At 34.4% G+C, this 14,619-nt stretch overlaps 1 protein-coding gene across 8 annotated transcripts in view; it reads left to right on the forward strand.

Moving 5' to 3' along the window:
• UCHL3 (ubiquitin C-terminal hydrolase L3) overlaps positions 1-14,173 on the forward strand; it is a 58,267-nt gene extending 44,094 nt beyond the window's left edge. For 6 of the 8 annotated variants that reach the window (XM_065533328.1, XM_065533333.1, XM_065533329.1 and 3 more), the window contains 3 exons: positions 2,901-2,976; positions 13,007-13,065; positions 13,969-14,173. In XM_065533328.1, the coding sequence (XP_065389400.1) occupies positions 2,901-2,976; positions 13,007-13,065; positions 13,969-14,052 (219 nt within the window). In that variant the 3' untranslated portion in view covers positions 14,053-14,173. The remainder of the gene's footprint in view (positions 1-2,900; positions 2,977-13,006; positions 13,066-13,968) is intronic. The other 2 variants (XM_065533331.1, XM_065533334.1) reach the window with 1 other exon arrangement.
• The last annotated feature ends 446 nt before the right edge of the window (positions 14,174-14,619 follow it).

Here is a 14,619-nt window from a genome sequence, read left to right on the forward strand (position 1 = left end):
TTTGGAGCATTTCAGATTTCAGATTTTTGGATTTGGGATGCTCAACCAGTATGATGATTAATTATTTGATACATATAAAACATTTAGAACAGTGCCTGGTATATATTAAGTGCTATACAATTATGCATTAAATTTAGTGTGTATTTTAATGTGATGTTTATATTTAGTATTTAATTTATATCTAATTGATTTGTTATCACTTTTTAATTCTTTGAGTTAACTAAGAAGTGTTGCATTCTAAATTAGGGATTATATGTATCAAAACTAATTGATTGGAAGTCAGTGGTACTGTTTATACTAAAAGAGTGGGATCCTCATCAGTAGATAGAGACATATAAGAATAGTCATACTACATCTTTGAAGTGTCAATATCAGGAGGCAGCTTCAAAGCCAAAGTGGTGGTTGGATGTAAAGAGGAATTTTAATTTTTCCTTCATATATACGGATATATGAAGGAAAAAAAAATCCAATCTATAGCTTTTTTTTTTTTTTTTTTTTTGCCCTTCACGTAGTTATTTCTTGGTCATTTTTTGAAACAAGACTTGCTGAAAGTTGCTTTTTATTTATTTTTCTTGTTTTTAGTGGAATAATTTTAAGCAATTAAATAATTACAGATTTTTAGACTCTGAGACTAATTGAAGCTGACCGAAGGAAAAGGCTTATCACAGGTTCTGAGGTTTTGTGGAAGGCTTAGAAGTTTTGAGCTTTGCTTATCTTTTATAATAGTTTGAAGGCTTTTCATGCCCTCTTTAGAATTTTATATTTTTAGTATACACTTTTAGGTTAAAGGTACAATGATGCACAATTTTGAGTCACTACATTTGGTAATTGCTTACATTTGCGATACTGTACTATTATTATTGGAGTAATACATAAGGTTTATATAACACTTAACAGTTTACAAAATACGTTCATGCAGCTCATTTAAACCTTGAGATGGATAAGAAACCCGAGGCTTACAGGGATTGGGTCCATATTCAGTTCTCTGACTCCAGTTGTACTACTTTTACCTCTAGCATGGTTGTAGTTACTGGCACAATATGAAACATAGAAGCTATAAGATGTGTAATTCTTAAGAAGAGATGGTATTAAGGTAACTAATAATTTATGAAAGCATAAAGTTTGTAAGATTTAGAGTATTTCATATCCTGTTGGAAAATTGTCTTAAAATGAGTAAAGACAAGACTGTTTTCTAGTTGAATGAATAATTCATTATAACCTTTTTGTTATAGAATTAAAGTTATGGTTTATATAATTGCCTAGGTTTAGACTTGAAAAATTGGTTTCTCTTCTGATTATTTATAAGTGGAGATATTAGATTGTGTGGCCACTAATATTTTTTGATTCCCTGACCAGGAAAGTAAGGGAACTCATTATCACTGTCTTCACATATTTGAAGAAATATGTTCAGGAGGGATTAGACTTTTTTCTAAGATGATGGAAAATACAAGGAGACATATTTAGCCTCAGTATGAGGGAAAATTCTAACAAAACTGTCTAACAATGAAATGGACTGCCTCAAAACCTAGTGGAGGAGCCTCTGACATTAGAGGGGCTACCACAAGATGGAGAAGTGCAGTATTGGAGCAATAGTAAAACTAGATAACCCTGATTGCTAACACCTGTGGAATTCTGTAGTTCTAGAGTGACGCTAGAAGAACTGGCTTGCCACATCAGTTTATGTTGAATTTCTTCCATTCATAATTTGAGGGATATAACCTCTGAAGAATAATGTGAGATTAGGTGAGACACTGTATATATAAATATTTTAGAAACATTCTGTAAATCCAAGATAGTAATATTTATTCTGTACCTTTCAATATCTGCATCAGAAAACTTTATATTACAACTACTTGAAAATATATAGTTACTTGAGGATGAAAAGAATATAATTTTTTAGTTAAGATACTATCTGTTACTGCAAGGATATTAAGTAATCTGAGATATAATTTGATTTATGCCTTTTGAAAACTTTCCTTTAAAATTTGTGCTCTACTTGCATATTTAACAGTGATTGTATTTCATTTCAAACCATTTAGATTTGATGTATAGCTAACTCATATTAATATTAGCTGTATAGTTACTACATATCATAGAAAGTGCCAGTTAATCAATGTATCGACTTTGTGTATGTTTTTTGAATGCCTTAGAAATGTAGATATTTCTCAGGCAAATTGATTGGTAAGCTAAAGAAACGTAGATGTAGTCTTAATTTCAAATTGTTTATTAAGCATCAAAGCAAGAGAAAAATCGTAGGCTACTGTGAATTGTACTTTAATTTATTCTTTTTTCCCTTCCTTTTAATCGCCTGGGCTATTTTCCTGCATGTATTCATTTTTAAATGTTTAAAATCTAGAGTGAGTTAAAATGCTTCTTTTACGCAAAGACTGTTTACACTGCACTGTTAAAACATCAGATTATCGAGTTCAAGTCTTTAAGGGAACATCTCTTTTGACATCTTAAAATTTAACTTGAAAAGGGTTTCTTTAAACTGTTAGGCGTAAAAATATTTTAACTTTCTTATTTCAAATTTTAAAAACTCATACATATCAGTTCATGTATTCATTTCATTCAATAAGTATGCATTGTGCATATGCTGTATACCAGGCATTGTGCTAAATGCTGAGGCTTCTAAGGTGAACACAATTTTTGGTTTTTAGGTAGTTGAGATTAAGAAAATTGTACTTTTAGTCACTGTTTTCCTTGCTGATAAATGAGCACATTGTCGCAAACACAGGCATGGTCCCTCTTTGTCCGTTATACCAAACATTAAGCCTTGAATTATATTGGATAAATGTTCTCTTTTATAACTTGATGTTATTTGCATATGTTTATATATACATGACTGATTTGTTTGACAACTAATGTATATAATACCTATTTTTTCCCTCCTATTCCAGGCACCAAATATAGATGAAAAAGTAGATCTTCATTTTATTGCATTAGTTCATGTAGATGGGCATCTCTATGAATTAGGTAAGAACTATTTTAATTTGTCCTGGGGGAGAGAAATGGTAAATGGGAAAGTCTCTACTTATGATAAACAGGACTATTGATATTTATTGTGTTTACTTAAATTAACTGATTGCCTATAAAATTCATTTGACATAGTGACAGTTTTCCTTTTAAGATAGTTTGCTAGAAAAATGTTACTTTATGTTTAAGCAGCTTTTCATTCAAAAAGGTTTGCGTACCATCTTCACATTTTAGCAAAGCAAGAAAGTAAAAACCATTACAGGGAACCTCTGCAAATCACTCTGGCAGTCGTTACGAAATTATTGAGTGGGTTATCATCAATATCTGGCTGAACAACCTTTAGTTTTGAAAGATAGTGTAATATTTGGGAGGCTGAGACACGCGGATCACCTGAGGTCAGGAGTTTGAGACCAGCCTGACCAACATGGAGAAACCCAGTCTCTACTAAAAATGCAAAATTAGCCGGGCATGGTGGCATATGCCTGTGATCCCAGCTACTCGGGAGACTGAGGCAGGAAAATCGCTTGAACATGGGAGGCAGAGGTTGCAGTGAGACAAGATGGCGCCATTGTGCTCCAGCCTGGGCAACAAGAGCGAAACTCCATCTCAAAAAAAAAAAAAAAAAAAACAGGATAGAGTAATAGTCATAATGATTGGGCTTTGTTTTCAATAATGAGTGTCACTAGTTTTCAGGGTTTTGTAGTGTTCCTGTGATTTTTTAAAGATTTTCCAGAAGCCTTTGTTTTCTGGCATTGGTTTCTTCAGGCATGTGTCAGAGTACCCCTGATTAGTTACTTAGTATTTTGGCTGATACCTGTACTTTTTTCTTTTAAGTTTATCTTTCAGTGGACTATTTCATGATATGTTGGAGGAGATCACATAATTTTAGATAATTTACTCAGAATAAACTTCTTGTAATTTTTTCATAATTGGTATACAATACTTATTATGACTTATTCTTTTCCATAAGACCGTCTTGAGTTTTAAAAAAGCCAAATAAACAACAAAAGAGAAGTTCTTTTCAGTAATTCTAGATACCGTGAGTTTTGGTTCTATTACCTCTCATTTGCTGTCTATATTTTACCTTGTCACATTAATTTTAAGTTTTTTAAGGTAGAAGAGTTTTGAAAGGACACAGATTGTGACTGTAATGTGATCCATCAAATTTAGGTGGATTTTGTGTTTGGAATATTAGCAACAGATCGCATACTTTATTAAAAAGAAATGGCCTATCAAGGGGGACAAGGAAAAGAAAGAACATAATATTTATAAAAATGTGCAACCTTGAGGGTTGTCTACAATAGTAGAGTGATTTGAGGAGTCATAAAACTTAAATGAAAAGAAGTCATTGTTTTGGTAGTATATAATGGACCTGCAGGACAGTTTGGAAGATGTGCCTTGCTAATTCAGTCTATAAAATCTGCAGAGATAAAGTATAACGGTGACTGGGGACTTCAGATGTCTGGGTGGTTGCCGGAAGCAGATTTTCTACTCTGAATTGTGAGTTGTAATTAATAACTAGTGGAAGAGGAGGTAAAGAGAGTACTAGGACTTAGCAGACACATTCTGTTGACTTCAAGAAAGTAGATTTGACCAGAGCAAAGATATGTATGATTCATAACCAGAAACTATAAATGTGATTGTGACTTTCTGAATGAGAGACGTATAGAGGAAACAATAACATCTAAAATGTATTTAAACCAAAAGAAAACCTTTCTAATGATCTCAATGAGAAGGAAAGAGTTGTCTTAAAAATAAAGAAACAAAACTGGATTTTACTGGTTAGATAGCTCTCTTGGCTCAGAGGCTAAAAGGGCAGTTAGAGGGAAGGACATATATCAAGGGTAAGCTATATATGAAGAATGATCTCTTTTGGAGCATGCCAAGATCAACACAAAAGGATTTTAAAATTGGTTTGAAGTAAGAACTTCATAAAAGAAAGGCAGAACTACTGAGGTCTTGTTTGGTTTAGATATTCTTTGTCAAGAAGAATTACCTGATGGAAAATCAGAAGCCTATTGGAAATTAGATTTTTAAAATGAGTTTAAATAATTTCAGACTGGTAAAGAATAGCCATGATCTTTGCGATGTCAGAGCAATAATAGGTAGAGTGCAAAGATGGGCAGTTGCTGATTGGTTGCAAAGGACACTGGCAGTAACTCTGATGCGGAGCTAATAAATTCAAAAGGAATATTGAGCAAGAGGAGTATTGAGTTAGTGGGTAGAAAACAGTGATTAAGAGATTAGCACTGGGCACAGTGGTATGTTCCTGTAGTCCCACTTCCTGTAGTGGGAAGCTGAGGCAGGATTGCTTGGGCCATTTCTTTTTAATAAAGTATGCGATCTGTTGCTAATATTCCAAACACAAAATCCACCTAAATTTGATGGATCACATTTACAGTCACAATCTGTGTCCTTTCAAAACTCTTCTACCTTTATGTAACTTAAAATTAATGTGACAAGGTAATATATAGACAGCAAATGAGAGGTAATAGAACCCAGACTCACAGTATCTAGAATTACTGAAAAGAACTTCTCTTTTTTGTTGTTAATTTGGCTTTTTTAAAACTCGAGAAGGTCTTATGGAAAAGAATAAGAAGAAGTCATAAGAGTTTGAGGCTATACTGTGCTATGATTGCACCTGTGAACAGCCACTACACTTCTATACTTCTGGTGACATGGCAAGACTTCATCTCTTAAAAAAAAAAAAAAAAGAAAAGAAAAGAAGACCTTATATAACTTTTAAGAAAGAAGTCATTTCAAAGTACAATTGGCTTTCTGTGGGTTCTTGCGTTGGTAGATTGAACCAACTGTGGATTGGAAATATTAGAAAATTAAATACCAATACAATAATAAAAAACAAAGTTTGAAACAATATAACAACTATTTACATAGCATTTATATTGTATTAGGTATGATAAATAATCTACAGATGATTTAAAGTATTTGGAATTGCATAGGTTATGTGAAAATACTATACCATTTAGGTAGAGTATGTCAAGGGACTTGAACATCTCAAAATTTTGGTACGAGATGGGGCCAGAGTCCTGGAACCAGTGCCCCACAGATACGAAGAGATGACTCTAACTTTACTTTTAAAAATAAGGCTATATGATTGTAGACATGATGCAAGTTAATTTCTATAGGATATCTATATTTAACAGAGAATGGTGGTAGTCTTTCATGTATTAATTCCCTACTCTAATAAATTGTAAGGTTAACCAATGAAAAGGACTGTTTATTTCTCTTTTGTTATCACCCCTTCCTTTTCCTTGGGGCCTCATATAGTTTCTTTCATATGTAAAGGGGAAGAAGTACATATTTTAAAATAGATATAACAACTCCTTATGGATATAGAGTAGAGCATTTGGATTTAGAGGTGGATTTGGAACTTATTCAACAAAGATTAAAACACCGTTTTAATAATAAATTATTGTCTACCTGAAGTAACAGGAATACTTTTAAGCAGTTTTAGAAATTTTATTTTGAAATAATTTAAAATGTTCGTAGAAGTTACAGAAATAGTATACAGAGCTCCCATACATCCTCCTGCAGATTATCCAGATTCAATTCATATTTCTGAACTGTTTGAAAATAAGTTGGAGACATGATGCCCCATTATCTTTAAAACTTCTGTATTTTCTCAAAACAAGTGGATACTCTCCTACATAACTATAGTATGAATATCAAAATCAGGAAATTATAACATTGATCCAGTATTACCTAATTCACAGACACCATTACAATTTTCCTGATTATCACAATAATGTCCTCTATTCAGGAGCCAATCCAGGATTATGTGTTGAATTCATCATGTTTCTTTGTCTCCTTTAATCTGAAACAGTTCCTCAGAATGCTTTCTTGTCTTTCATGGCTGTAACATTTATTTTAAGAGTATAGGGCAGTTACTTCGAGTTTATCCTCCAATTTAGGCCATCTGATTTATCCTCATGATTTACACATTTTTGGCAGGAATACTACAGAAATAATGCTACGTTCTTCTCAGTGCATCATATCAAGAGGCACATAATGTCAATTTGCCCCATTACTGGTGATGTTTAGTCACTTTTAGGTAGTTTCTTCACAATAAAGTTAATAAGTGTGTCATGCAGTTGTTCATCAAGCTTTTATCCCCCAGATTTTGCATCCATTGATTATTCTTGACTGGATTATCATTGCCAAATGGCAATTAAAAAAAATTCCTCCAACATTAGAATCTTTCCTTTTCCTCTCATTCATTCATTTATAATCAGAATAGACTCATGGATTCCTGTCTTACTTAAATGATTATAATCCATGATATCATGTATTTTTATGCTCAAATTACTGCAGACTTGGCCTTTGAAAGGAACCTCTTCAAACTGCAGCCTTGATATCCTGGGCTCAAGCAATCCCCTTGCCACAGCCTCCTGAGTAGCTGGGACTATAGGCCTGTGCCACCATGCCTGACTAATTATTTTTTTTTTTTTTGTAAATTGGGGTCTTGCTGTGCTGCCCAGGCTGGTCTTGAACTCCTGGGCTCAAGTGATCCTCCTGCTTTAGCCTTCCAAAGTGCTGGGATTACAGGCATGAGCCACTGCACACAGCCCATAGTTTTAATTGTTAAGAGTTCTTCTGTTCTCTGAGTTTTCATAGCATTCGAAAATATGGCATTCTGTTCTTCTTTTATGTATGTAGAATTTCCTCATTTTAAGGATAGTAATAATACAGGAATACCTCATTTAACTGTACTTTTCATATATTTTATTTTATTTTTTTACCAATTGAAGGTTTATGGCAATCTTTTTTTTGAGCAAGCTTATTGGCACCATTTTTTCCAACAGCGTGTGCTCACTTTGTGTTTCTGTTTCACACTTTGGTAATTCTTCCAACATTTCAAACGTGTTATTATTATATCTGTTATAGTATCTGTGATCAGTGATCTTTGATATTACTACTGTAATTGTTTTGGGATGCCACAAACTGTACCCATATACGATGGCAAACTTAATCGATTTCATGTATGTGTTCTGACTGCTCGATTAACTGGCCATTTCCCCATCTTTTTCTCTCTCTTTGGACCTCTCTATTCCCTGAGACACAATAATATTGAAATGAGGCCAGATAATAACCCTACAAAGGCATCTAAGCATTGAAGTCACACGTCTCTCACTTTAAGGCAAAAACTAGAAATGATTAAGCTTAGTGAGGAAGGCATGTTGAAAGCCAGGATAGTCTGATAGCTAGGCCTCTTGTGCGAAACAATAAGCCAAGTTGTGAATGCAAAGGAAAAGTTCTTGAAGGAAATTAAAAGTGCTGCTCCAGTGAACACATGAATGACAAGAAAGCAAAACAGCATTATTGCTCATATGGAGAAAGTTTGAGTGGTCTGGATAGAAGATCAAACTAGCTACAACATTTTCTTAAGCCTAATCCGGAGCAAGGCCCTACCTCTTTTCAGTTCTGTTAAGGCTGAGAGAGTTGAGGAAGCTACAGAAGAAAAGTCTGAAGCCAGCAGTTGGTTCATGAGGTTTAAGGAAAGAAGTAATCTCCATAACATAAAAAGTGCATGGTGAAGCAGCACGTGCTGATGGAGAAGATGCAAGTTATCCGGAAGATCAAGCTCAGCTCTTCCATGAAGGTGGCTACATAAACAACAGATTTTCCATGTAGATGACGAACCTTCTCTTGGGAAGAAGATGCCATCTAGGACTTCCATAGCTAGGGAGGAGATATCGATGTCTGCCTTCAAAGCTTCAAAGCACAGTCTGATTCTCTTGTTAATGCAGATGGTGACTTTCAGTTGAAACCAATGCTCATTTGATATTCAGAAGATTTTAGGGTCCTTAAGAATGATACTAAATCTTCTCTGCCTATGCTCTATAAATGGAACAATGGAGCCTGGATGATAGTATATCTATTTATAGCATGGTTTGCTGAATATCTTAAGCCCTCTGTGGAGACGTACTGCTCAGAAAAAGATTCCTTTGAAAATATTACTGCTAATTGACAATGCACCTGGAAATCCAAGAAGTCTGATATAGATATATGTACAAGGAGATTAATATTTTCATTTCTGCTAACACAGCATCCATTCTGCAGCCATGGATCAAGGAATCATTTAGACTTTCATTTCTTGTTATTTAAGAAATACAATTTGCGACACTATAGCTGCCATAGTTATTCCTTTGATGGATCTGAGAATATTAAGTTGAAAACTTCCTGGAAAGGATTCACCATTCTAGATGCCATTAAGAAATTCATGATTTATGGGAAGAGCTCAAAATATCAACATTAGCGGGAGTTTGGAAGAAGCTGGTTCCAATCCTCATGGATGACTTTGGGGGTTTAAGACTTCATTGGAGGAAGTAACTGCAGATATAATGAAAATAGCAAGAAAACTAGAATTAGAAGGAGAGCCTGAAGATGTTACTGAACTGCTGCAATCTCATGATAAAACTTGAACAAGTAAGGAGTTGCTTCTTATAGATGAGCAAATAAACTGATTTCTTGAGATAGAATCTACTCCTAATAAAGAAGTCATGAACAGTGTTAAAATGACCACAAACCACAGAGGATTTGGAATATTACACAAATTTAGTTGGTAAAGCAGCAGCAGAATTTGAGAGGATTGACAACATTTTTGGAAGAAGTTCTCCTGTGGGTAAAATGCTGTCAAACAGCATCATATGCTACAAAGAAATCTTTCCTAAAAGAAAGAGTCAAATGTGGCAAACTTCGTTATTGTCTTATTTTAGGAAATTTTCACAACCACCCCAACCTTCAGCAACCACCGTCCTGATCAGTCAGGAGATATCAACATCAAAGCAAGCCCCTCCATCAGCAAAAATATGGCAACTTGCTGAAGGCTGAGATGCTCATTAGCATTTTTAGGAATAAAGTGTTTTTTTAAATTAAGGTATGTACATTGTTTTCTTAGATATAATGCTAACGTACACCTAATAGACTACAGAGTAATATAAACATAATTTTTATATGCACTAGGAAACAAAAAAATTTGTGTGACTCAATTTATTGTGATATTTATTGTAGTATTCTGGAAGCTAACCCACAATATCTCTCAGGCATGCCTGTACATTTTTTAAAAGTTTTTATTTCTGTATAATCTGTTTTTTAAGCCTGTACATTTTTAAAAGTTTTTATTTCTGTGGCCGGGCGTGGTGGCTCATGCCTGTAATCCCAGCATTTTGGGAGGCCGAGGCGGGCAGATCATGAGGTCAGGAGATCGAAACCATTCTAGCTAACACGGTGAAACCCCATCTCTACTAAAAATTCAAAAAATTAGCCGGGCATGGTGGTGGGCATCTGTAGTCCAAGCTACTCAGGAGGCTGAGGCAGGAGAATGGCGTGAACCTGGGAGGCAGAGCTTGCAGTGAGCCGAGATCGCGCGACTGCACTCCAGCCTGGGCGACAGAGTGAGACTCCATCTCAAAAAAAAAAAAAAAGTTTTTATTTCTGTGTAGTCTCTGTTTTTTAACCTCCATCATTCATGTCGTTGGCTGTCCTTGGGTATTTGACAGTAGCTGATACTTGGTTATCTGCACCAAAAAGCATATCATGGTGTTTGTCGCTTGTCTCTTGTACAACTCTGTTGTCACCTTTCTCTGGGGGCTTGTGATCAAACTCTGCAAAAACAAGTTCTGAATGAATTGGTTAGTTACAACCAAAACGTCAGGCCACTATTATCTTCCCTGTCCAGCCTGGAAGTGGCATAGCCCATTTGCACTGGGGTTTTTAGGTTACATGACCCATGTACAAGGTGCAGCTTTTTCCTGCCTCTTTTAGAAGGGGCCTGTAAGTGTGACAGTCTCTGAGCCTCATGGATTCTTCTGCACAGTATGCATTTACTGAAATTACATCCAAAGTTGTTGGCAAGTGACAGTTTTGTGGTAGCGGTGTTTGGAACAACAGCAAATTTTACATTTTATTGTTGTGGCAAAATTTTTCTGTGAAGGACCAAGTAGTAAATATTTTAGGTTTTGTGGGCTACGTAAAAACCAGTCTTAGCTTAAAGGAGGCATTAAAAATATACTGAGGGCTGGATTTGGCCCATGGATAGAATAACAGTAAAAATCATAATTAATCTTTGTTCTATACTGCTATTATAAAAATAGACTGTACAGTTTCGACATTTCAGAATCAATTGTTTAATAATCTTAGTCTATAATAATTGAAATTAATTATATGTTACTTTAAACAGCTGCATTCGAAGGAAAATTGCTCACTGCCATTTTTTGTTTTTATTTTATGTTATTATTTTATTTTTTTAGAGACAGAGTCTCACTTTGTCACCCAGGCTGGAGTGCAGTGGCATGATCATAGCTCGCCGCATCCTTGAACTCCTGGGGTCAAGTGATCCTCCTGCCTCAGCCTCCCAAATAGCTGGGACTACAGACTTGTGCCACTATACCTGGCTAATTTATTAATTCTTTGTAAAGGTAGGGTCTCACTGTATTGCCCAGGCTGGTGTTGAACTTCTGGCCTCAAGCAATCTTCTTGAATTACAAGCGTGAGCCACCACACCCAGCCATAATTAAGTTTATTAGCTCTTTAGTCTCATGAATGACACACACACAAAAATGATGGAAATCAGGAAAATACATATATTAAGCCAGGTGCTCTTGCATGTGCCTGCAGTCCCAGCTACTTGGGAAGCTGAGGCAGGAGGATTGCTTGAACCTAGGAGGTCAAGTTCAGCCTGGGGAATATAAGTGAGACCCTGTCTCTAAATTAAAAAGAAGAAAGAAAAATACAAAAGGAAAAAATATATATTAATTTATAATTTCATTAGGGAGGGAACAGCCTACATTGTTTACTTATACTTTTGCTTTTATGCAAACATTAAAAAATAATACAAAATGAGGTGGCACATAATGAATATGATAGTCATGTAAATATAGAATAGTCTATTGAAGAATAAACATTTGCCACAAAATAATATTTTAAGAAGACATTTTATGATATATTATTGAGAAATATACATTACAACTTAGAAAGATAGTATAAGTTCATAGAAATATGGATAATTAAGTGGTCATGTGTAATATAGTTACAGGAAAATGTTTCCTAAATGTTCTTAGAAACTTTAGGAATTACATCCCAGGCATTGTAATTTAGGGATAAGTTTCTTTAGGATTTTGAATACTTATCTCAATGTTAGTCCAAAAGTAGGAATCACAAATTCTGATGATATAATTTATATAAATTAATATTACTTTATATGGAGATTATTTATGTGTTAATTTTCATTCATTTTTTGAAAAGTATCTAACAACCAAGTCTATTACTATATGTATATTCAGAAATTTTTATTATGGTTAGAAACCATGGAATTGTAGAAGGGGCTGTGTTTTATGGATTGAACTTAATGAAGAGCCATTTACAAGACATCTGAGATTATGGATTTGGATATATAACTGTTAGTTGACTTTGGGTTAGCATGAGTTTAAATAATTCTGGACTTTTTAAAAAATAATATTCAAAAAGTACTAGTTTATTTAAGTTGATGGTGAATTTGGTTATTTTGGTGGTCAGTAAAATAACCCTGGGTTATTTGAATTATTCCTCTATATTACTGCATTGGTAGTACACAATTAGTAGTAGTATTGTATAAGCCATGACAGTGTGGCTCCCTTTCATTGTTTTAAACATGTTTATCTTACTTGAGATCTTCCTATTTAAAGTGAAAAAAGAAGTTTTTAAAATTTCTAAGGATAAAAGCTGGGGTGATAATTTTTTAAAAACGGACGTAATAATTTTGCATATTAATTTCCGGAAACGAAAGCCGGCATTGTAATAAATTCTGTTCATGAAGATAATTTAGGCTTTCGAATATGGAAGCAAAGTTCTAACTAATAACCTTTAATAAAAAATATTCATGGTAGCACATTAAAACATTTGTTTTAGGATATATTATTTAAAATGACTTTTAACTTTTCTCGCCTCACTGAGGGAAGAGGAAAATGGAAGTTGAAAGTACATTATCCTGTAAAAACAGCTAAGCATTCAATTGTTTGTCTGTTTTCCACAGATGGGCGGAAACCATTTCCAATTAACCATGGTGAAACTAGTGATGAAACTTTATTAGAGGTAACAGTAAAACTTGTTGGCCCATCTTAAGTGCTATTAATATTTTGTCATCTTTAAAACATCTCTAAAGTCACTTGTATAACATTTTCTTTGTATTTGGATACTTCTTTATCCTTGTTCTCTCTAGAAAATCCAAAAAGAAAATTTATATTAGTGTTAAAAATCTGCAACAAATAAAGAGGTTTTCAGAGCTCTATGAACAAATGTAAAATTTGAAAAGGCAAGAATAGTATTGAAAGACTTACTCATTATATCCCAGATTTCATCAAATCTAGAATACCATTAATTGTATCTTGATCCTGATTTTAGAGATTTTAAAACATGAATAAATTGTGTGGCTTAGAATCAATGAAATGTGATTTCTAGGTGAAAAGTTTCTTAATAGCATTTTAAGAACACTTATGGCCAGGCGCAGTGGCTCACGGCTGTAATTCCAGCACTTTGGGAGGCCGAGGCGGGTGGATCACCTGAGGTCAGGAGTTCGATACCAGTCTGACCAATATGGTGAAACCCCGTCTCTACTACAAACACAGAAATTAGCTGGGCATGGTGGTGTGCGACTGTAGTCCCAACTACTAGGGAGGCTGAGACAGGAGAATTGCTTGAACCTGGGAGGCAGAGGTTGCAGTGAGCCGAGATTGCACCGCGGCACTCCAGCCTGGGTGACAGAGCAAGACTCTGTCTCAAAAAAAAAAAAAAAAGAGAACACTTACTATATCTTATACTTTTGTATGAAGCAAATTAGGACACCCAGCTGTTCACTCTTCTGGTGTTCTTTATTTCTCATTTGGAAAAGGAAGTTTGCAGTATAAAATTAGTATGAATTAGAAAAATATAAATGTTTATCATTTATAAGTAAAACACTTATACATTGAAAAATCATACTTTTTTTTTCCTCCATAGGATGCCATAGAAGTTTGCAAGAAGTTTATGGAGCGTGACCCTGATGAACTAAGATTTAATGCGATTGCTCTTTCTGCAGCATAGCTTGTCAATAATGGAAACACCAAATACTGTGTGATTTGCAACTAAATTTTCTCTGTCATACACTAACTCAAACATTTTGATATTTTCCTTAACTTGATGATTAAACTTTATGTGAGTTAAACTTTGCCTTAACCTGTGTTTTATGTTATTTTTGCTCCAAGTTAAAGGCGCATTGCTTTCCTCCTCTTTTTCTTGTGAAGGATTTATCGGGTTTGAAAACTAGCAATAGCTTTCTTATTCTCTTTATATTTTACAGGAAATTTTGTATTGGGATACCAGGCACAATTTCCATTTGCATAACATGAATATATATTATCTATGTTAACGTGTTTATTTAGAAAACATTTGTTAAGCATCTACTTGTAATGAGATGGATGCCGTTCTGGGTTCAGAAGTTAAAGCATTGAACGCCGTTGATAAATGTACTAGTCATGGAGCTTATGTTATTGTGAGAAGAGATAAATAACAAACACATCAAGATAAATACCAATGATAGATGCTGTGTGGAGAATTAAAGTAGGATTTGTGTTAGGGAGTGACCAAGCAGCTGCTTTAGATTTTGATGTC

The sequence above is a fragment of the Macaca fascicularis genome, chromosome 17, assembly GCF_037993035.2.
Source record: "Macaca fascicularis isolate 582-1 chromosome 17, T2T-MFA8v1.1".
In the NCBI taxonomy this organism is placed as follows: Eukaryota; Metazoa; Chordata; class Mammalia; order Primates; family Cercopithecidae; genus Macaca; species Macaca fascicularis.